Raw genomic sequence first — 24,431 nt, forward strand, 5'->3', positions numbered from 1 at the left:
ATTCTTGAAAATTTCTATTAAAGATAATCTTACTCTTTCTTATAACTTACGTTATTTACATGTAATCATATACCATTTGTTTTACTTTTGGTCTTCAGGGTCTTTATGCTGTTTGAATAGTCAATAGATGAGGTATTAGGCTCAAACACTATACTTTGAAACCAGATATAAGTTTTCAGATATTTAGAATCAATATCTGAGCACTTCTACATTCTGTGGATAGTTATAGCAAAACCTTTTAATTCCTTTTCATCTAATAAAATTTGTGCCCCACAAAATCTATCTAAGGATAATAGAAGTAGTTCCAGACTTGGGAGAGTTCCAATCTCTTATAAGCTTTTTTTATTTGTTAAATGGAGAGATGGTAAAATCTAAGCAGATTTTATCCTTATATACAGTATTGCCATTCCCTTCATATCCCTGATAAATGGTTATAAAAATTGTGGCAGAGATCACACTGTCCCTCCCTCTTGTGGATTGTTGAAATTATTAGATCTTAGTATTGCCCTCTAAAACTTGATTAGAAGACTGATTGCTCTTCAGTGTAGCCCTTGGTTTAAAGACAGCCATGTCTCATCAAAATTTCTGTTTTGTTTTATTTTTTCGTAGTATAAATGTATACTAGTTTACGGAATAATTCTTTATCTTTATTAATTTATCTAGCATTTATTGCTTTTTGGTACTGAGTTGGATGCCAGATATTTTAATAGACAGTATATTGGAGAGGACTGTCTTTGAATGCTTGCTTTGTTTCTTTTTAGCTCTATGATTTGGGCAGTTTACTTAATCTGAACCCTTATTTTCCCTGCAGTGAAAAAAATGGAGCTGTTAAATATGTAACTACCTAAATTATATTAAGTATTAAATAATGTAATATATGTAAAACATTTAGCTAAGTGCCTAGTGCATAGGAGGCCCTCTCAGTGTGTGTTTGTTAGATGGTGAAAATCACAAAAAGCATGTTAGCAGGTCCAGTATAGGTAAAACATAGCATGTGTGGGAGGAGAGAAGGAAATATTGAAGCCAAGAGAGAAAGGACTTTAAAGGTGAAAGGGATTTGTCAGCAGTGGCTCAGACTGTAGAAAGGCCCAGTAGGATGGGGATTCAAAAGAGGGCTTCAGATTTGACAATTAGTAAATTAATAGTAATCTGTTACCTTCCTTTTTAATGTCATTATTGTCTCCTTATTAAACAAACTTTCCCTGATTATCCATACTTCTCCAAGACAGCATTATGACCATCTCTTCTCCCCTTACTTTGTTCTACCTTCATTGTGGTTATCACCATGTAACATTTTATATATTAGTTTTTATTTATTTTTTTCCCTGTTAGATCAGTGAAAGCTCTATAAGATCAGAGTATTTGTTTTTTATCATCCTTATACTCCTACCTCCTAGAACAGTTTCTGCCTCATGCTAGGTGCTCAACAAATACTTATTGAATCAAGGAATGGATGTATTTCCTTTCCTTCCTTCCTTCCTTCCTTCCTTCCTTTTTTGAGACGGAGTTTCGCTTTTGTTGCCTAGGCTGGAGTGCAGTGGCATGATCTGGGCTCACCACAACCTCCGCCTTCCGGGTTCAAGTGATTCTCCTCCCTCAGCCTCCGGAGTAGCTGGGATTACAGGCATGTGCCACCATGCCCAGTTAATTTTGTATTTTTAGTAGAGATGGGGTTTCTGCATGTTGGTCAGGCTGATCTCGAACTCCCAACCTCAGGTGGTCTGCCTGCCTCGGCCTCCCAAAGTGCTGGGATTACAGGTGTGAGCCAACGTGCCTGGCGGAATGGATGTATTTCAATACAGTGCTTGGCCTGATAATGTCTCCCTGCAGTTCAGACAGTGAGTGAATGAGAGGCAGAGAAGGACTAAGCAGAAAATGTAAGTTAGTGTTTCAAAAAATGTGCTCCTCAGGACATTGGTGGAGAACATTGGTCTTGGGAGTACAGAGGATTTCTGATAAAATAAATTTGGGCAAATAACAACATACTAAGCCTCTTTTTTTAAGACTAAGGGAGTTCTGCTCTAAGAGAACCCATTTAACTTAGGTTAATGTACCATTTTCCAAACATTTGGCCATGAAGCAAGGGATTCATGGATAATTCCTAGTATAAATGATGGGTCATGTTCAAACTGGGTAGGAAGGGACATGCAGCCAGGAATGAGCTTATTAAGAAAAGCAAGTCACTCTGAGATCAAGATAGTAACTTAGAGAAAGGTAGGAGGTAGAATTCTATGGTTAAAGAGGAAACTTGAGTGTTTTAAAGTCCAGAGTTGGTTGTTTTGGCAGTAGTTTTGCTGAACTAGAGTGTAGGTGACTAAAATGCTGTGAAGGATGAAGGTTGTGTGTTGAGTTGGGTAGGCATTGACTAGGTTAAGACAAAAAGTCTTCTAGGATGAGCTGAAAAGGGTAAATCTTCTGAGACACTGGATAATATTGATCTGAAAGTAATTCGATTTTGGAAAGGATATTGGGAAGAAAGTGGTATAACATATTTTGTGCTTCAAAAGAAAGGTTTGTTGAGCATTAAAGGAGTCAAATGAACGGTGATAGAATATAAGACTTACCAGCATTGAGGAGATGGACATGCCACAAGGGAGGCCAGAACTGTTCTTAATTTCCAAGATTTCTTTGAAAATGTTCTCTCATAGTTCTTAAATGTATGCATTTTAAAATGTCACAACTATTTGAAATAAAATCATTATTTCTCATCACTTACAGTGTTAGATAAAGATACCATTTCAAGTCTTATCATCATGCAGGTTTTGAAGTTGGAAAACATAAGCAACTCATAACAGAATCAACAGTGTGTGCCAGATAAATTTTGTAAGGAGAGATTGGCTTCTTAAAAGTTCTGGAATATTAAAGTACTTTATTGACTTGGTTCTATCCATCACCTTGAGTGCTTATTTCAACAGTATTTGCTCTCTGGTATAATATTCACCCCTCTGAATATCATCTTTCTCTTGTATTTTTATAAGCTGCAAAATTTGCTAGTTTTTGCCACTTAGGAAAGGTTAGTGGAGATTGCCTGCATGCCTTGGAAGGTAGTATATTTTATTTCTGTAGGTTATGAAACATTTTTATATGTAATAATTGATCCTCTGAAATTTTAAAGTAAATTGAGCAGATATTAGCCTCATTTAACGGATGTTAAACTGAGTCTGCCTATATGATTAGTCATATGTTTCTTTCTAATTCATGTCTTAAAGGCTTTTCTAACAAGGAGTTCTTTGCTGTAGGTCCTTTCAGGTTCTCAGTTCTCTGTGTAGATAAGTGGAAGTTATTTCCTCAATGTGGTGTACACTACCTGAAGCATTCATTCTACCATCTGCAATTGGTTTAATCATTCTTATATGTAAACTTTATTTAAAAAGTCAGTAAGAAAGATGTCTTCCATGTACTTTTCTTGCTAATGTGGTCTTAAGGTAGATTTTGTTAAGTTGCCATACGTTACAGATAAAAAGGGACCATATGTCATTTAACTTAACTTCCTTATTTTATATAAGGAAATCTAAACCTTAGAGAGCTTAAATATCTTGCCTGGGGACTCATAGTTCTCAGTGACAGAGCTGGGGACTTGAAGTTAAATAATATAAGACAAATTCCAGTGCTTTTTCAACTATACTGTCATGTCTTTTAATGAATTTAATTAGAGCAAAATGTGGCTTTTGACTCTGAGGCCTAAGGTATTTATCATGGGTAAATGATAAATGCAGGGTTTGATTTTCTGTTCTTGTGTTAGTTTGCTGAGAAAGATGGTTTCCAACTTCATCCATGCCCCTGCAAAGGACATGAACTCATTCTTTTTTATGGCTGCATAGTATTCCATGGTAGACATGTGCCACATTTTGTTTATCCAGTCTATCACTGATGGGCATTTGGGTTGGTTCTAAGTCTTTGCTATTGTAAATAGTGCTGCAGTAAGCATACGTGTGCATGTGTCTTTATAGTAGAATGATTTATAATACTTTGGGTATACACCCAGTAATGGGATTGCTGGGTCAAATGGTATTTCTGGTTCTAGATCCTTGAGGAATCACCACACTGACTTCCACAATGGTTGAATTAATTTACACTCCTACCAACAGTGTAAAAGTGTTCCTATTTCTCCACATCCTCTCCAACATCTGTTATTTCCTGACTTTTTAATGATCACCATTCTAACTGGCTTGAAATGGTATTCTGTTTTAGAGAATGAAAGCGTTGTCCAAATTGGAGAATTGTTACCTTGCTACCGGGTAGAAGTTCCCTCCATAGGTCTTGACATCAACACACATGCACATGTCATATTTTGTCAATTATAGTGCTATGCTCTATGACCAGCTAATATTAGAGGACATTATAAATTTATATATATGTTTTATATATATCTTTATTTTGGGTGAAGTAATGACATTCTTCTCTAAAAAATATTTCTTTGGGGGATAATTGCTTTTAAATTATCCCCAAATAGCATTATTTTAAAATGGTATTGTATCTGTTTATGCCTTATAGTGATAATAATTTTCTTTTTTTAAAAAAACATTTTAAACATGTTTGATAACTTGTGGAAATTAGTGTCAAGAACTGGATATTATTATATGGTAATATTCTGGTTGCTGTTATGTTTTAATTTTTTGTATAAAAAATAGGAGTTGATTTGGTTCTTAGATCTATTTAATAAGTAAATAATATAGATTATGTTAACTTTATGAGAGCAATAATTGTGTTATTCTGTCCTTGTGTTAATATTACTTAGTGCATGCTTGGTACGTGGTTTTTCTATGTGCTGAATTCATTTCTCTCAATGGTGAAATTTTATAAGATTTTGCTTTGTCATCTAAGAAGTGATAAGCAAATACACTTTTAAGCAAGTATAATATGTGGTGCTTTTTAATATTTTGTATTGATGAATTTTAAAATCATTGTTTAGTATTTAAAGGAATACATTAAAACTATAAGCAAGCTCAGTAGATTAGTTAGCATGTGATGTTACTGAGATCATAATTTTGAAGACTGTCTTATCTAAATGAACCTAATGGTTTCCATTTAGTAACTCTGGATTGTTAGTGGACTTAAGTGATCCAGATAAATGAGATTGCCCTCCCTAAATAACTTAGCTCCTGGTGTTGGAGAAGGACAAGTCAGGCAAATCTTAGCTTTGCTTTTGTAGTGTTGACTGCTTAACTGCCACTACACAACATTGCCTCCATCTGAGATGACAAGTAATCACTATCCACCAGTCAAATAGGGCAGTGGAGTTATAAATGAGAAAACAAAACAGTTCTTCTGTTACTGTATTTGAATGCATTCTTACCAATATCTATTTTGGTTTGCCTGTTTAGTTCTCTGTGAGCCCACTAAATGTCTTGGACCAGGTTATATGGAGTTATATAATTGTACTTTTTAAAATTAGTTTGTTACTTCTAAAGAAAAATGTTTTTCTATTTGTCTTTCATATGATAAAATAATTTTACCATCTCTAAAATATTCAGCAGAAACTATGGGGAAAATGTTACATGTTTAAGTATCATTTTTAGGAAATTATAGGTATGAAAACAAGTTTATGTTTGACATTTGGAAATAAAATAAAATGACAAAATGAATTATGCAGAATCACAAAGAATGCAGTTTCTTTTTTTTTCTTTTTAGTAATAACATTTGTTGTATTCAGTTACATGATAGTTATATTAATTTTATTAATAATTGAGTGAAAGTTGTAGCCACCTCTTTATTTAATTTTGTTTGTAAGGTCAGAATATCTCCATTTACTAGTCCACTGACTCTTAATATAAGTATTATATGTATAAAATAATAATTCACATAATACATGTAATTTGCATAACTAGGTGATCTTAATCTTATAGCATTGTACTTTCTATTGTTTGGTGATAAACAGTAAGATTCATTTTATTCTAGATTCTTCAAATCATCTCAAGAAGTCACTGAACTGATCACTAATGGTATTTCTTCATGCCTTGGAAATTAATAAGATAAATTTTGTTCTTAAAATGTAGTAATTTACCATAGAGATAGCCTATAAGTTAAGAATATGACAAATTGATTTGCTTAAAATAATTACAAGAAAACCAGATATTTCCAACAGTATCAGTTTGGATATCTTTAAATCATGACTCTTCCATATTTATCCTGACCTTTTTCACCACTGATAACTAAGTATTATGCTCCTTTTCATAGATAATTTTGCATATTTCAAAATGCAGTAAAACATTTTTCACAAAAACTGATAATTTACCTATAAAACTGAGAGAAAACATTAAAATGTGAAGTTTCACAATTTTAAGTTATAGAAATTACTTATTAAATTCCTTCCTGTTTTAGAGAATGGAGGTGTTGTCCAAGTTGGAGAATTGTTACCTTGCAAGATTTGTGGAAGAACATTCTTTCCAGTAGCATTAGTGAGTAGACTGATTTTGTACCTTTATGGTTTTACAGATCTGTAGTTGTTCAATAATTCTGGTCAATTCTCATGGGAAGAACTTACGTGGAATAGTTTTTGAAGAGTTAATGGGTAATATTCTTTGTTCAAGGGTCTTGATTTCAGCTATGCCATTCTTCCAGAATGCTTTCTTTCCTTCAGAGTTTGGTCTTCAGAACTCTTCTATTAAAGTTTAAAGTTATTCCTTGTTTTGTGAGACTCTTAGCAAAAACAAACAAAATCAAAAAAACAAAATCAGATACCTTAGAAATAAGTAATTATTTACAGATACAAAATAATATAATGTCTGGAATTTGCTTTATAGTACTTCAGGAAAAAATCGGGGATAGATGAAACAAAATGGCTAAAATGTTGGTAGTTGTTGAAGCTGGGTGATGAGTAGTAAATGGGAGTTAATTATCCTTTTCTGTCAGCTCTTGTTTATGTTTGAAATGTTTCAAAGAAAAAGATTTTTTCAATGTAAAAGTACACCTAAAATTTATTATGTATTCTTAAGATATGTTAGCTACTTAGTAAGTACAAATAAAAATGCTTTTAACTAATCTTAATAAAATTAGCTAACTAAATAGAGAATAATAAAAATTATGCCTGTGTACCTTACGTATTTTAACTTTAAACACAAATACACATTTATTAATATTTCGACGTAAGACAGAATTTTTCTGTGAATGTAGATCTACTGATTAAAGTTCTGCCACAATCCACTGTGCATCCTCTTACTATTTCCAGTTTGTTTCTTTAAAGCAAAGTGAGGAATTAATGATCCAAAGTGTCCTTCTGACTGTAGGCACCTTTTAAATAATGATGGCTCTTTTGTAATCTTTTAAAAACATATTGCCCACACATTCAATGATTTTTTTCTTATCAATTTATTATTTTTCAGAGTGTTCAGCTGAATTTCACAGCAAAAAAAAAAATGCCTTTTTTGGCTCTCATTTATGTGGTATTTAACTTAATGATGTTATTATAACACCTGAAACTTGAGTTATGTTGGGAAACAAGCACCACATACACTTGACATATATAACTTAATAAGGAACATATGTACATGGGTCCACTAGATAGTCATCTGCTATGCTCATTTTTTTTAAATACTTAAGAGCTGTAATTACAGTGCTTGTTTGTTGAAATGAAAACTGAAAATAAGTATGTAAAACAGTTGATTGCTAATTGTGTACTGAAAGCCTAAGTGGCTGCAAGACACCAAATAATCCAGTTTTGAGGTTTTGTTTTTTCCCAAAGTTTGACAGTTCTACCTTCTTTAGTGTTTATCAAAATACAAAAGAAAAAAGAGTATTTAGTGTACCGATGTCATCAATCATCATGCTTAATATAGTGGAGGGAGAATGTTTGTGCAGTTGGTTTATTGGAGGTCATTTAAGACAGCTTCCATTCTAATGTCCCTAAACTGAATAACTGAATAAATGAATGATGGACAACTCTTTAAAAAAAAAAAAATCTGAGGAGTAGTAGAACACTAGATAAGCTCAAGAAAAATCCTAGGCGAAGAAAACTGCAAAGTTTGAGTTCCAGAAGGGAGGAAAAGAATTAGTATGGGAGAAGGACACAAATCAGACCGCCTGTCCTATTATTTTGTGTTAACTTTATATTAGCATACTACTATTATGTTAACTTTAGTAATCCAAACTACTACTCTTACATTAACTTTTGTAATCCTAAAACTAATGTATTCTTTGTATTTTCTTTTTCTAGTATCTATGTTCAGGTATTTAGTGGAGACTTTTTTTTTTCCAGTGTAGTAACTTTGACTTTGTTACTTTTTCTTATTCTTAGTGTTACAGGACGGCTAAATATTTTACAGGAAAAGGGTCCCAATCCAGACACTAAGAGAGAGTTTTTGGATTTTGCACAGGAAACAATTTAGGGCGAGTTCGCCGTGCAAAGTAAAAGCAAGTTTATTAAGAAAGTAAAGGAATGAAAGAACAGGTACTCCGTAAGACAGAGCAGCCCTGAAGGCTGCTGGTTGCCCATTTTTATGGTTATTTCTTGATGATATGCTAAACAAGGGGTGGATTATTCATGCCTCCCCTTTTTAAACCATATAGGGTAACTTCCTGATGTTGCCATGGCATTTGTAAACTGTCATGGCGCTGCTGGGAGTGTAGCAGTGAGAATGACCAGAGGTCACTCTAGTCACCATTTTTGTTTTGGTGGGTTTTGCCTGGCTTCTCTAGTGCCGGGCACCTGTTTTATTAGAAAGGTCTTTATGATCTGTATTTTGTGCTGATCTCCTATCTTATTCTGTGACTTAGAATGCCTTAACTATCTGGGAATGCAGTCCAGTAGGTTTCAGCCTCATTTTACTCAGCTCCTGTTTAAGATGGAGTTGCTCTGGTTCACACACTTCTGACGTTAGTAATGTACAAACTAGGAGAAGAGTATTAAATAACTTAATGACATGTTAGAAGAGTGTTTATAATTTTTTTTAGTGAGAAAGATAACTTAGAGCATGCATTATATATATGTTTTACAACTTAACATTTGGTTAAGGCAAGGTGTATCTTATTTATTTATTATTTTGTATTCAGGTTTTTCATTTGGTCTCACATTTTTAAACTGATCTCAATGTAAATAAAGTTCCATAGTCTTACCTTCTGTAGAAAAGAAAATGATAGGCTGCATTTCTTTATCTTAACAGAAAAAGCACGGACCCATTTGCCAGAAAACTGCAACTAAAAAACGGAAGACTTTTGATTCAAGCAGACAGAGAGCCGAAGGAACTGATATTCCAACAGTAAAACCTCTCAAACCGAGGGTAACTATATAACCTTTTGAACAGTATGAACCTTGGTGTTATGTATGTTGAAAAATATTATATTATCTGTTACATTAAGGTTAAGAATAAACACAATTATCTGCTACATTAAGATTAAAGAATAAATACAATTCTGTGTTATATGTTCAGTTTAGAAATTATCTGAAGCTTATAAAACAAATTTTATTTTAAAAAATAAGCTTTTAAACTTCAAAGAAGAGACCAAGGTGCTGTTTCAAACTCCATCAATTACAGTGAGATTTTTATAGCATTGGAGAGCCAATTGCTGTCCCACATTTTTTTCAAGTCATTATTAAAAACTTTCAATATAACTTGTTTTGATTTATTACATCTTCTACCATTATGATAATCTCTACATCCAAAAAGTTAAGCAATTATTTACAGACATTTTAGCATAATAGATACTGCTTATTTTGACGTATTGACTGCCAGGATTTGTAATCTATATTATGTTTCTAAGGAAAAGTTTTATCAGTTGTTCAGTGTCCACATATAGTTATTGTCAGCTTATTTTCTTTCTTGAAACCAAAGCAATGAATCTATTGTGATAATCTCTCCTTAATATCTGTTATATATTATAGTAATCCCTTGGTATCTGTGGGAGATTGGTTCCAGGGACCCGCCTCTGATACCAGTATCTGTGGATACTCAAACTCCTTATGGCATAGTATTTGCATATAACTTATGCACATCCTCCCATGTACTTTATGTCTAGATTACTTACAATTTAATGCTATGTAAATAGTTGTTGAATTGTGTCTTTAATTTATGTTACTTTTTATTGTTATATGGTTATTTATTTTTTTCCTGAAAGTTTCTGATTCATGGTTGGTTGAATCCATGGATGCGCAAGCCACGAATATGGAACCCATGGGTAGTAAGGGCCAACTGTGTATTGCTAAGAATAAATTACTTAAGTACTTATTCAACATAGTTGAAAAGCATCATTTCAGCGAAGTGGTCTAAGCTAAGTACCTGATTGAATAGGTTTTTTAAACAAAATCCTACTGTTAATGGTAATAACTTCTTCCAGTGGTATAAGAACATTTTTCTAGGGGGAAATTAATCTTACTAATAAAAAATCATTTGATGATAGAAAAATTAGATGTTCATTTTTGTTTTTTACTGTGAACATTTAAAGTAAGGATGGTGGGGTTTGAATAAGCTACATAAATCAATATATGACATTTTTCTTAGTTACCTGCTGCCTATATTAGCTTTAATTTGCTTTGGTAGATAAAATTGCCAAATCTTTGGAAGCAGTATAATATAGTGGGTGTTAAAATTGGCTCAAGAGTCAGACTGTCTGAATTTAACTTTCACTTTGCTGCATACCTTATTATTCTGGGCAAGTTATTTAATGTAATTATACTTCTGTTCACTGTAAAATGGTAATAGTAGTAGTATTTATCTTGTGTGGTTATTGTAGGGATTACATAAGATTATCCATGGTGATTTCAATGAATATTAGTCATCCTGTTTCTTTTATAAGGAATTGGGGTTGTAAACTTAAAAATTGAATTCTAGAAAAAAGCAAATTAAAAACGATTGCTTTGTATTAAGTGGTTTATTGCCTTGTTACCTAAAACTGGCCCACAGAGCAGTAATAGCGGCAGTATTTGGAAACTTGTTAGACATACAGAATCTCAGCCTCCTCCTAAACATACTGAATTAGAATCATTTTAAGAACATCCTTGGGTGAGTCATGTGCACATTAAAGTTTGAGAAGCAGTGTCTTAGGAGATTTGAATGTTGTAAGTGTAGTTCTTAATATATTTACCTGTATCAAGAAAATCCTACAAAATTATAAGCAGAGTGGGGCAAAGCAACTACAAACTTCATTTTTGGAAAAACAAAAGGTAGGCATAATTCATAGATTATCAAATACACGTAAGGACTGCCCCAAAGCAGTTGAAATCCAGGAGAAATTACCCGTAAGAGGAAGTATAGGAAATTGCTTGGGGGCCTGTGGCTGGATTCTGGAAATCTGCTTCCTTAAAGTTGAGGAATTTCCTCATCTTAAAACTGATTCCTTAAAGGTGAGAGATCTTATCAGATAGTATCTTTATCTCTTGTTTAGTATAGCCAAGGCAGAAACCGGGAGGAGCTGTAGGAATTTGGATAGCTACCAGCTGGAATGAGCAGGGCTGAAATTGTATAAAAGTCGGAGGGAGAGAATGGTGGGAGTAGGAACAGAGAGTTGAGGAGGCCTAGTGGCAGAGGCCGTTAGAAAACATTAGTGAAAATGCCTTTCCTGAAGATGAGGGGCCTAACATAAAAGGCTGTAAAGGCTGTGACCTTTTTTTTTTTGAAGTGGTTCTCATAGGATCTGAGGGAAGCAGGGTTTAATTACACAGAGACGCCTTATTTGCAGGAACTAGTCTGAATCTGTTGCAACACAGACGAGAGCTGCTGGTTTGTATATCTACCCTGGGCCTCTCCTCCCTAACACTTCTTGCAAATAGCTGTACCAGGAAATCTATGCTGAATAGTAGAAATGAATAATAGAAGCGATGAATAATAGAAAATATATTAGCTCAGCATTGATAAAAGATACTATGAGAAAAAAGGTAGAAAAGAACAGCAAAACATCAGTAGATGAGTAATAATCATAGAGCAGATGAATGTTGTGATCAGATATTTTGCTATAAAATAAGAAACTTTAAAGAGTCAGTAATCTCAAACATCTAAATTTGCTGGTGTTTAAGATTTTTGCATTTATATTAATCAGAGAAGTAGATATGTCATTCTTCTTTTTGTCAGAGTTTTGCTGCTCTCAGAAGACTGTTTGGAAAGTTGTTTCGTTGTTTTCAATTCTCTGAAAGAGTTTGTGTAATATTGATGCTAGATTTTTCTTATATGTCTACAAAAATTAAAAATTAAAGGTAGCTGAGCCAGGAGGTTTCTTTGTGGGAAGGAAAATATTTTCTAAAATAAATGACATTTTGATTTTATATTTGTTCTGGTATCTATTTTGTTGTGTTTTCCAAGGACATTGCCCATTTTGTCATAATTATTAAATTTATTGGCATACGATTTCTTTATAATATCTTCTTGTCTTTCTCATATTTGTGTATTATTTTTGATTCCTTCATAATTTGAGTTCTCTTTTTTCCTTTTTGTTTCTTTCTTTTTTTTTTGAGACAGGGATCTTACTATGTTGACCAGGCTGGTGTTGAACTCCTGGCCTCAGGTGATTTCTCCCACTTTCACCTCCCAAAATGTTGGGATTACAGGCATGAACCATCATACCTAGCCATCTTTTAAAGTACCATCTTTTGACTTTGTGGATTCAACACATAATTCTTGATTTTAAAAATATAGACATAATAGGAATAGTTGAGTATCTCAATAATATTACAAAATAAATCTCTGTAGCATGTGAGCCAGCATCATGTTTAGTGGAGGACACTGGAGGCAGTTCCCATTAAAATCAAGGCGAAGGTTAAACTGTAACCAATACCGTAAGTGCCAGACAATATAGTTAGATAAGAAGAAGAAATTAGATGCATAGATGTATTAGTCCATTTTCCTACTGCTATTAAGAAATACTGGAGACTGGGTAATTTATAAAGAAAAAGAGGTTTAATGGACTTACACTTCCATGTGGCTGGGGAGGCCTCACATCATGGTGGAAGGTGAAGAAGGAACAAAGTCATATCTTACATGGCGGCAGACAAGAGCAGGGGAACTTCCCTTTTTAATAAAACCTCAGATCTTGCAAGACTTATTCACTATCACGAGCACAACACAGGAAAAACCTGCCCCCGTGATTCAATTACCTCCCAACGGATTCCTCCCACAACCTGTGGGGATTATGAGAACTACAATTCAAGATGAGATTTGTATGGGGACACAGCCAAACCATATCATTCTGTCCCTGGCCACTCCCAAATTTCATGTCCTCACATTTCAAAACCAATCATGCCTTCCCAACAGTCCCCCGAAGTCTTAACTCATTTCAGCATTAACCCTAAAGTCCACAGTTCAAAGTGTCATCTGAGACAAGGCAAGTTTCTTCTGCCTGTGAGTCTCTAAAATCAAAAACAAGTTAGTTACTTCCTAGGTACAATAAGGATACAGGCATTGGGTAAATACACCCATTCTGAATCGGAGAAATTGGCCAAAACAAAGGGGCCACAGGCTCCATGCAAGTCTGAAATCCATGAGGGCAGTCATTAAACCTTAAAGCTCTGAAACGATCTCCTTTGACTCCATGTCTCACATCCAGGTCATGCTGGTTCAAAAGGTGGGCTCCCATGGCCTTGGGCAGCTCTGCCCCTTTGTCTTTGCAGGGTACAGCCCCCCCTCCACCTGGCTGCTTTCTTGGGCTGGCATTGAGTGTCTGCAACTTTTCCAGGCACACAGTGCAAGCTGTCAGTGGATCTACCATTCTGGAGTCTGGAGGATGGTGGCCCTCTTCTCACAGCTCCACTAGGCATGCCCCAGTGGGGCCTCTGTGTGCGGACTCCAATCTCTTATTTCCCTTTTACAGTGCCCTAGCAGAGGTTCTCCATGAGGGCCCTGCCCCTGGAACAAACTTCTTCCTGGACATCCAGGTGTTTCCATACATTCTCTGAAATCTAGGCAGAGGCTCCCAAACCTCTTGATTTCTATGCACCTGTGGGCTCAACACCATGTGGAAGCTGCCAAGGCTTTGGGCTTGCACCGCTGAAGCCATGGCTCAACTTGTACCTTGGCCCCTTTTAGCCATGCCTGGAGCAGCTGGGACGCAGGGCACCAAATCCCTATGCTGCACACAGTAGGGGTGCCCTGGACCTGGCCTAGGAAACCATTTTTCCCTTCTAGGCCTCTGAACCTGTGATGGGAGGGGCTGCCCTGAAGGTCTCTGATGTGCCCTGGAGGCATTTTTCCTTTTGTCTTGGTGATTAACATTCCATTACTTGTTACTCATGCAAATTTTTGCAGCAGCCATGAATTTCTCCCCAGAAAATGGATTTTTCTTTTCTGTTACATCGTTAGGCTGCAAATTTTCCAAACTTATATGTTCTGCTTCCTCTTGAATGCTTTGCTCCCCAGAAATTTCTTCCACCAGAAACCTTAAATCATCTTTCCCAGGTTTAAAGTCACAGATCTCTATTGCAAGAGCAAAATGCTGCCAGTCTCTTTGCTAAAGCATAACAAGAATCACCTTTGCTCCATTTCCCAACAAGTTCTTCATCTCCATCTGAGACCACCTTAGCCTGGACTTTGTTGTCCATATCACTATTAGCATTTTGGTGAAAACCATTCAACAAGTTTCTAGGAGGTTCCAAACTTTCTCACATTTTTCTGTCTTCTGAGCCCTCCAAACTGTTTCAGCCTCTGCTCGTTACCCAGTTCCAAAGTTGCTTACACATTTTGGGGTATCTTAATAGCAGTACCCCACTCCACCAGTACCAACTTACTGTATTAGTCCATTTTCATACTGCTATGAAAAAATACCTGAGACTGGGCAATTTATAAAGAAAAAGAGGTTTAACAGACTCAGTTTCATGTGTCTGCGGAGGCCTCACAATCATGGTGGAAGGTGAAGAAGAATCAAAGGCACATCTTACATGACGGCAGGCAAGAGCGTGTGTGCAGGGGAACTGCCCTTTGTAAAACCATCAGATCTCATGAGACTTATTCACTGTCACGAGAACGGCATGGGAGAAACCTGCCCCCGTTATTCAATTACCTCCCACCGAGTACCCCCATAACAGGTGGAGATAATGGGAGCTACAATTCAAGATGAGATTTGGGTGGGGACACAGCCAAACTATATCAATAGATATTTGAAAAGACTAGGTAAAATCATCTTTATTAGAAGATATGATATACCTGGAAAACCCAAGAATTAAGTAAGAAATTACTGCAAACAATAGGAATAAAGGGAAGTAATGTGGTAGGTTACTATGCAAAAATAACTAAGCTTCATATACTCAGCAAACAGGCTCTTGAGACATAACAATGAGGAAAGGACCCTCTGCAAAAGACCAACACAAAGTATGAAATATTTAGGAATAAACTTTATAATAAAGTTACAAGACTTCCACAAAGAAAAAAAAATACTACTGAAAGATAAAAATGAACTGTTTTTCAAATAGAAATATATCCCATATTCTTGTGTAGGTAGACTCAACCTAATAAAGATTTTAAGTTTCTCAACTTGTTTATAAATGTGATTCTTAATTTTTAAAAGTTAGACAAGTTGATTCAAAAGTTTACATTGAAAAATTTATATACATGAACTAGGAAAAGATTAAAAAAGCTTAATAAAATATTAGCCTATCGGATATTAAAATATAATGTCTCAATATTGAAAATACTGGTGCTAACACAGGATAGTCAGAACCATGGAATGGAAGAGAAAGTTCAGAAATAGGCCCAAATTCAGAAAGGAATTTAGTGATTATATAGGTGTTATTTCAATTATTTTGTGGGGGGACAGGGAGGGGAGAGTCACTAAAGGATAGGACAACTGCATAGCCATGTTAAAAAAATAAGCAAAATTTGATTCAATTTGTCACTCCACACAGCAGGATAAATTCCACATGAATAAAATATTTAAGAAATTTTATTTGAAACTGGAAGTTGTAGAAGTAAATATGGGAAAATTTTATTTTTCCTTGGTGTGAGGTTGCACCTGGCTAATGCAGATCCAGAGGCCATAAAAGATCAGTAAATTAAACTGTAATTAAAAAATAATTATGCATAGTAAAAGACGACCCAAAGACAAGGTCAAAAGACAGATTGTTGGTGGGAGGGAGGGAATAGTTTCCTATAAAAAAATTACTAGAAATTATTACATTAAAGGCCAATAGTTTAACAAATAAGTTGACCAGGAATATAAATAGTCCACAGTAAAGGCAATACATTAAATGATTATTAGTAATTTAAAAAGGTCCCCAGTCTCAATCAGTATAAGAGAAAATCCAATTAAATCCACAAAGTGAGGACTATTTTTCATATTTCTAATCGGTTCAAAACCCAAATGATAGATAATATACTCTGTTAGAGGATCTATGGGAAAACAGGGAAATAAACTGTGTTAGTCTCTTTGCTGCTGCTGTAATAGAGTACCACAAACTGGGTAATTTATAAAGAAAAGAAATGTATCTCTCACAGTTCTGGAGGTTGGGAAGTCCAGGAGCATAGTGCTAGCATCTGTCGAGGGCCTTGCTGCATAATCCCATGATGGAAGGGCAGGTGTGCATGTGAAACAGAAAGTGGGGTCCAGACTTACTCTTTTATCAGGAACCCACTCCCTCAATAACTAATCTGCTACTGGGATAATGGCATTAATCCATCATGAGGGCGGAACCATAATAACTTAATCACCTTTCAGATGTCCCCACCTCATACTACTGTTATAATAGCAATTACATTTTAACATGAGTTTTGGAGGGAACATGCAACCACAGCAACAGTCTTAGTGGGAGGATAAATAGATGTAACACCTACAGAAGGCAGTTTAATAGTGTCTTTCGCAATGAGACCTGCATTAAGAAATTGAATATAAAATTGCAATGTAGTTGCATAAAGTTTCTCTTTAAAATTATAAATTTGAGAAGGATATCATTTAAGGACTCCTGATAAGAGAACATTTAAAATGATATGGAATTATCTGATATTTTATTTCAATATACTAAAAAGATACTGTTTGTTTGTTTATTTATTTATTTATAGCCAGAACCACCAAAGAAACCATCTAATTGGAGAAGGAAACATGAAGAATTCATTGCTACCATAAGAGCAGCTAAAGGCCTTGATCAGGCCCTCAAAGAGGGTGGCAAACTTCCTCCTCCTCCTCCACCTTCTTATGATCCTGGTATTTGGAATATTGTTGACAGAAATGTTTATGTGGAAAGAAAATAATGATAGAGTTTTTATAAATTTTCACTTGTTAAGCTTAACTTACAATCATGGAGTCTTATGAGGCATAATCTTTAAATGATTTGGTGTAAAATGGTGGTGGTAATCTAGTCATGTAGGCTTATAAAGACATTAATTTAGAACATGGGAGTGTATTATGTTTTTATTTTAATACTTTTATTTAAACAAGGCATTATAATATCATTTAAAAATTATTATAGGAACTATTAAATGTGAGTATTCCAGGAAATATTTTAACCATGCTCACTGCCGATTGAAATGTAGTCATTCAGTAGGAGTCATATAATTATGTTGCCTGGTTCCTTGGTATCTTCTCATCTGAGATTGATATAAAAAAATCATAATTTTCCTAAAATGTATAATTCATGTGGCTCGACTACATTTATGGCTTAAATTTGTATATTGTTAAATTTTTTCTCATTGAGCAGATAAAAGTTGCTTGATTCATTGTTACTAAGAGCAAAGCAAGATTTTTGCAACCCTGTATGAGATACTGAGATACCGAAAGACTTAAAGTGACAAAGTTGACACTTTGACATTCCTTATTAGAGCAGCCTAAAGAGGTTGTTAATGTAAAGGGTAGCCACATTAATGCTATGTTAGTACTCTAGATTGGGATTTATTTTCTAACAAAGAGAAAGTTCTTTAGCAAATCTAGATATGATCGTTTTTGACATTTTATTGTAGAGGAGAGATATAGTATATCTATAGATATAGTAAATATCTTAGATTTTATGTGCCATAAGGTTTCTGTTGCAACAAATAAGCCGTAAACTATATAAAAATAATTATATATATATTTATATATAAAATTATTTATATATATTTAATTATATATATTTATTTATAAATTATTTATATCTATATTTATAGATATAAATATATATAAATTATATATATATAAATATAAAATTAGCATGGCTGTGTTTCCGTAAAACTTCATTTACAAAGACAGGCAACAGGCAGGCTGGATTTGGCCCATGGGCCATACTTTGCGAAACCCTGTTCTAGAGTATTAATAATTAACTTATATGAATGAATGTTTCTGGTATACTTCAACTGATCCTGGGTCTCTTTTAATACTACCTTTATTTTCTTCGTGAACTTGAGTTTTCTCTCTGCTTTGAAGATATTTAGATATTGTGTCTTAACTCTACATAGCTACATTTCTCATGTCTAATATAAGAGAGTGAGAGGGTACCAGTTCTTCAGGATCATTTGGGCTTCAGAAGTTTTTCTAATCTTTTGGGCCTGACAAAAACAGCTTATTTCTTTCTTATGAGGGGTTTAAGACCTACTCCAGTAGTCAGCAGGACAAATTTTTGAGCTGCAGATGAATATAAATTGAAAAGGGGAAACTCTCTATCAAAACGTAAACCTGTTAAAATAAGTTGTAAACCTGTTAAATTAAGGTTCTTTTTTGACACTACTAAATTTTTACATTTATTCCCAGTGTCTCATTTAGTTATTTTACAATGCTACAAAATATGGTTCTGGAATAATTTCAAAAGAAGTTTAATTTACAGTATGCTTTGCATTTTGGGAAGATATTTTATCTTGGAAACATTTGCTATTTCTTAAATTTGAATTATGTCAGTGAGATATATTTTAATCACTTCTTCCATCTGTTGGGACTTTTAAGAGAAAATAGCACTTTAAAGATAAGTAAACTATTTCTTGACAGTTTTCCATTTGATAAAATAAAAAATTTTAATAGATGAGCCTGTATTTTAAAATGTATTTTAACGTCATGTAGTATTACTTCCTAACTAGTCTGCTATATAAAGTATGTATCCATATAAATGAAAATATAAAGGCAAAAAAGAAATAACGTTTTTCCTCTGCTTACTCTTTTGTACTAAGGATTTATCTTTTGTTCTTTTTCGTTCACACATTTGATTCAAAGCTAGGAGAAAATTGGAATTCATGTACCAGTAGACTTTTTTTTTTTAAGTCTTTACTAAGTTTAGACAAGTCAAACTGGGTAGTTATAAGGATATGGGAATGTTTGCTTATCAGATGTTATTACTTATATTTTTTGAATGACTGTAGAAACTTAAGATTTTTTAATGTCCGTTTCAAGTACTATACTGTTAATCTGTTTCCGTTTTTATCTGTTATAGATTATATTCAATGTCCATATTGTCAGAGGAGATTCAATGAAAATGCAGCTGATAGACATATAAATTTCTGTAAAGAACAGGCAGCACGTATTAGTAATAAAGGGAAATTTTCTACAGATACCAAAGGAAAACCAACTTCTCGGACACAGGTGATAAGTTCAGTTTTAATAATTGCTATAAATGAGAAAATGGCTCATGGACATTCATAGATTATTGTTTATGCTTTTCATGACGTTAGACTATATTTTTCTCACCTGCTTTTATATATATATAGTTATATATATATAGTTTTATATATCTATAAAAGTTGTATGCTTTTAGCTCTTATATCTGTAAATCATTTCAAGCTAATTGTGTATAGTGTGAAGGGGCAATTGTTCCTTTTTTTCTATGTGGATATTCTATTGTCTTAGCATGTTTTGTGTATATGAAATATATAAAAACACTATATATATGTATACATGTTTTTAGATTATCGAGTGAAAGACCTTGTTATATATTCTTGGTCTTTTCTCAGATGTATATTAAGAATATTTTCTCCCATCCTGTGACTTGGCTTTTCATTTTCTTAAGGATGTCTTTTGAAGAGCAAAAATTTTAAAATGTGATTAAGTCCAATTTATTAATTCGTTATGATTTATGCTCCTTATCTTGTATTAAAGAAATCTTTGCCTATACTAGGATTGCAAAGATTTTTCTCCCATGTCTTCTATAAGTTTTATGCTTTTAGCTCTTACATCTGTAAATCACTTCAGGCTAGTATTTGTGTATAGTGTGAAGTAAGGGGCAGTTTTTCCTTTTATTTTCTATGTGGATATTCTATTGTTTTAGCACAATTTGTTTAAAGGACTTTTCTTTCTCTGATGAATTGCCGAGGCACCTTGGTTGGAAATCAGTTGAATATAAATGTATGGGTTTATTTCAGGACATGCTGTTCTGTTCCATTGATTTATATCCCTGCCCTTTAGTCAATACTGCATTATCACTATACTGAATAGTGAACCTTAATAAGTCTTAAAATCAAGTAGTCTAAATTTTCCTACTTGAATTCCTTTTAAAATTTTCTTTGGCAGCCGGGTGCAGTGGCTCACGCCTGTAATCCCAGCACTTTGGGAGGCCAAGGCGGGCAGATCACGATTGTCAGGAGATCAAGACCATCCTGGCTAACACGGTGAAACCCCGTCTCTAATAAAAATACAAAAAATTAGCCGGACGTGGTGGCAGGCGCCTGTAGTCCCAACTACTTGGGAGGCTGAGGCAGGAGAATGGTGTGAACCTGGGAGGAGGAGCTTGCAGTGAGCCTAGATCATGCCACTGCACTCTAGCTTGGGTGACAGAGTGAGAGTGTGTGTCAAAAAAAAAAAAAAAAAAACTTCGGCTATTCTTGATTTACATTTATATATACATTTTATAATTGACTTGTCAACATCTACAAAAAATGACTTCTAGCATTTGAGATTATATTAAATTCATAAATCAATTTGAGGAGAATTGACATTTTAACAATATTGAGTTGTTCAGTTCATGAACCTGTTATATTTTCTGATCATTTAGGTTTTATTTTAGCAGTGTTTTGTAGTGTATATTATATAGGTCATACACATATTTTGTTAGATTTTTCCGAGTATATCATGTATTTGGATGATCTCATAAATGGAATTTTATTTTATTTCATTTTTAGTTGTTTTTTGCTTGTTTAGAAAAACTGGATTTTTGTATATTAATCTTATACCCTGCTATTTTCCTAAATTCATTTACTAATAATAGTGTTCTTGTGGATTTCTTAGGACTTTTCTATGTATACAGTCATGTCACCTATAAATAAGGACAGTTTTATTTTCTTCCCTCCAACCTTTTGGCTTTTATTTATTTTCTGTGATTTACTGCATGGGCTAGACTAATGTTGAATAGAGGTGATGACAGTGGACCTCCTTGCCTTGTTTTTCTGTTCTTAGGTGAAAAGCATTGTTTTTCACCGTTGTGTATGATGTTCCATCAATTACTGAGGGAAATATGTTAAAATTATGACTTTTCTTACATTTCTCTTTAGTTGGTAGCTTTTGATTCAAAATTTTGAATTTCTCTTATTGTTTGCATATGCATTTATAAATTGTTACATCTTCCCCATTTATCGACACTTTTATCATTATAAATTGTTCCTTTTTGTCTGTGGCAATATTCATTGTGTTGCAGTATGTTTCATGTGATAAGAATATAGCCATTTTAACATAATTATGCTCACTTTTCTCTCTGTTCCTTATATATGTGTTTTTGCATTGCTATAATTGGTTTTTGTATTTCTTTTTTTAATATCAAATCTAGTAACTTCATCTTGTTGGTCAAAATTGCCTGTCATTTACATTTGATGCAATTATTGATTTGGTTATGTTTAGGTGTGCCATCTGTTTTCTCCTTTTGTAATTTTTTAAAAAATTCATCATTTATTTTCCCTTTTGTCTTCATAAGATTTCATTTTCTTGGCTTTCTAGCTATAACTCTTTGCATTTTTTAAAAGTGATTGCTCTAGGAATAAAAAATGCATCTTTGACTTACCCATATCTATGGATATTTTTATTTACCTCTGACAGGTTTGTGCTATTGTTTCATATATGTAACTCTAGATATTATAGGCCTATCAGTACTCTTGATGCGTATGTTATACTTACTGCCTTATTTATATATTTATTGAAATTGTAAATGTGCAGATTATAGTTGTATATATTTATGGGGTAAAAAGTGATACTATGATTCATGGATACAATGTGGAATGATTAAATCAAAGTAACATACTATCACCTCAAGTACTTACCATTTTTTGTGGTAAGAACATTTGAAAATTTTTTCTCTTTGCAATTTTGAAAGGTATAATATATTATCATTTACTGTATTCACCATGCTATGCAGTATATCTCAAAATAAAAACCACAAGAAAAACTTACCCCTTTGACCATCATCATCATCTCCTTGTTCTTTCTCCCTTTTCCCCCTCCCTTTAGCCTCTGGTACTACCATTCAGTTCTCTGCTGCTTAGAGTTCCATTGTTTTAGATTCTACATGTAAGTGAGTACATGTGGTATTCATATGCCTGTGCCTGGCTTAATTTCTCCAATTCCAATCCCTATAGTTCTGTCTCATTTATTATTACTATTTTTTAATCCTTAACTAGTAAATCTGCCACCTGTGGTCATTTGCAGTTAGTTTCTGTTGACTTAACATTTTTGCTAAATATGGATCATGTTTTCTCTTTCTTTGCTAGTAATGTTTGGTTGAAAACTAGACATGACATGGTAGGTAATATATATCAATTTCTGTTTTGTTCTTTTGCAAAGTGTTTTTACTTTCTTTCCTTTTTTGGGAGGGGAGCAGTAAGGAGGTCTAACTGTAGGTGGTTAAATCCAGGGTGTACAGTGTAGGTTTTCCAGTGGTTTCCAGTAATCTTTTTTGTTGTAATTGCTGCTACCTGTAGAATGGTTATATAGCCACTTCACCCCTCCAACATTGAGCTTGTAATTTGTTTTATTATTATTATTCTTATACTTTAGTTTTAGGGTACATGTACACAACATGCAGGTTTGTTACATATGTATACATGTGCCATGTTGGTGTGCTGCACCCATTAACTCGTCATTTACATTGGGTATATCTCCTAATGCTATCCCTCCTCCCTCCCCCCACCGCAAAACAGGCCCTGGGCTGTGATGTTCCCTTTCCTGTGTCCAAGTGTTCTCATTGTTCAATTCCCACCTATGAGTGAGAACATGCGGTGTTTGGTTTTTTGTCCTTGTGATAGTTTGCTGAGAATGATGGTTTCCAGCTTCATCCATGTCCCTACAAAGGACATGAACTCATCATTTTTTATGGCTGCATAGTATTTGGTGTATATGTGCCACATTTTCTTAATCCAGTCTATCATTGTTGGACATTTGGGTTGGTTCCAAGTCTTTGCTATTGTGAATAGTGCCACAATAAACATATGTGTGCATGTGTCTTTATAGCAGCATGATTTATAGTCCTTTGGGTATATACCCAGTAATGGGATGGCTGGGTCAAATGGTATTTCTAGTTCTAGATGCTTGAGGAATTGCCACACTGACTTCCACAGTGGTTGAACTAGTTGATAGTCCCACCAACAGTGTAAAAGTGTTCCTATTTCTCCACATCCTCTCCAACACCTGTTGTTTCCTGACTTTTTAATGATCACCATTCTAACTGGTGTGAGATGGTATCTCATTGTGGTTTTGATTTGCATTTCTCTGATGGCCAGTAATGATGAACATTTTTTCATGTGTCTTTTGGCCACATAAATGTCTTCTTTTGAGAAGTGTCTGTTCATATCCTTCACCCACTTTTTGATGGGGTTGTTTGTTTTTTTCTTGCAAATTTGTTGGAGTTCATTGTAGATTCTGGATATTAGCCCTTTGTCAGATGAGTAGATTGCAAAAATTTTCTCCCATTCTGTAGGTTGCCCGTTCACTCTGATGGTAGTTTCTTTTGCTGTGCAGAAGCTCTTTAGTTTCATTAGATTCCATTTGTCAATTTTGACTTTTGTTGCCATTGTTTTTGGTGTTTTAGACATGAAGTCCTTGCCCATGCCTATGTCCTGAATGGTATTGCCTAGGTTTTCTTCTAGGGTTTTTATGATTTTAGGTCTAACATTTAAGTCTTTAATCCATCTTGAATTAATTTTTGTATAAGGTGTAAGGAAGGAATCCAGTTTCAGCTTTCTACATATGGCTAGCCGGTTTTCCCAGCACCATTTATTAAATAGGGAATCTTTTCCCCATTGCTTGTTTTTGTCAGGTTTGTCAAAGATCAGATAGCTGTAGATGTGTGGCATTATTTCTGAGGGCTCTGTTCTGTTCTATTGGTCTATATCTCTGTTTTGTGTTTTTAATTTCTTGCAGTTGGCTGGCTATTTTTCTAATTTCCTATTTTTTATAGTTTGTTATTTTCCATTAATATTTTCATAGTTGTCTCCTATTTCTTTAAATGTAGTACTCATAATTGTTTGTAATGTGTGTCTCATAATTATAGCAGTATCAGGTGACTTGTATGGGTATGTTCCTTGTTTTTTTCTTCTCATTCAGTTTCCTTATATCCTTATTTCCCTGATTATGATTGACCTTTGCTGCTTGTTACAAGTAAAAAGGTATTCGTGATTTTCATTCATGCCTTCTTCCAGAGAAGATGTGTG

The 24,431-nt window shown here is 34.1% G+C and overlaps 1 protein-coding gene across 2 annotated transcripts in view; it reads left to right on the forward strand.

Annotated features, from left to right (window-relative positions):
* Nucleotides 1-24,431, forward strand: part of ZC2HC1A (zinc finger C2HC-type containing 1A) — a 52,836-nt gene that overhangs the window by 2,574 nt on the left and 25,831 nt on the right. For both annotated transcript variants that reach the window (XM_009243892.4, NM_001131408.1), the window contains 4 exon segments: nt 6,322-6,398; nt 9,099-9,215; nt 16,908-17,049; nt 19,238-19,386. In XM_009243892.4, coding sequence (XP_009242167.4) covers nt 6,322-6,398; nt 9,099-9,215; nt 16,908-17,049; nt 19,238-19,386 — 485 coding nt within the window.

This window comes from Pongo abelii, chromosome 7, assembly GCF_028885655.2.
Source record: "Pongo abelii isolate AG06213 chromosome 7, NHGRI_mPonAbe1-v2.0_pri, whole genome shotgun sequence".
Classification (NCBI taxonomy): Eukaryota; Metazoa; Chordata; class Mammalia; order Primates; family Hominidae; genus Pongo; species Pongo abelii.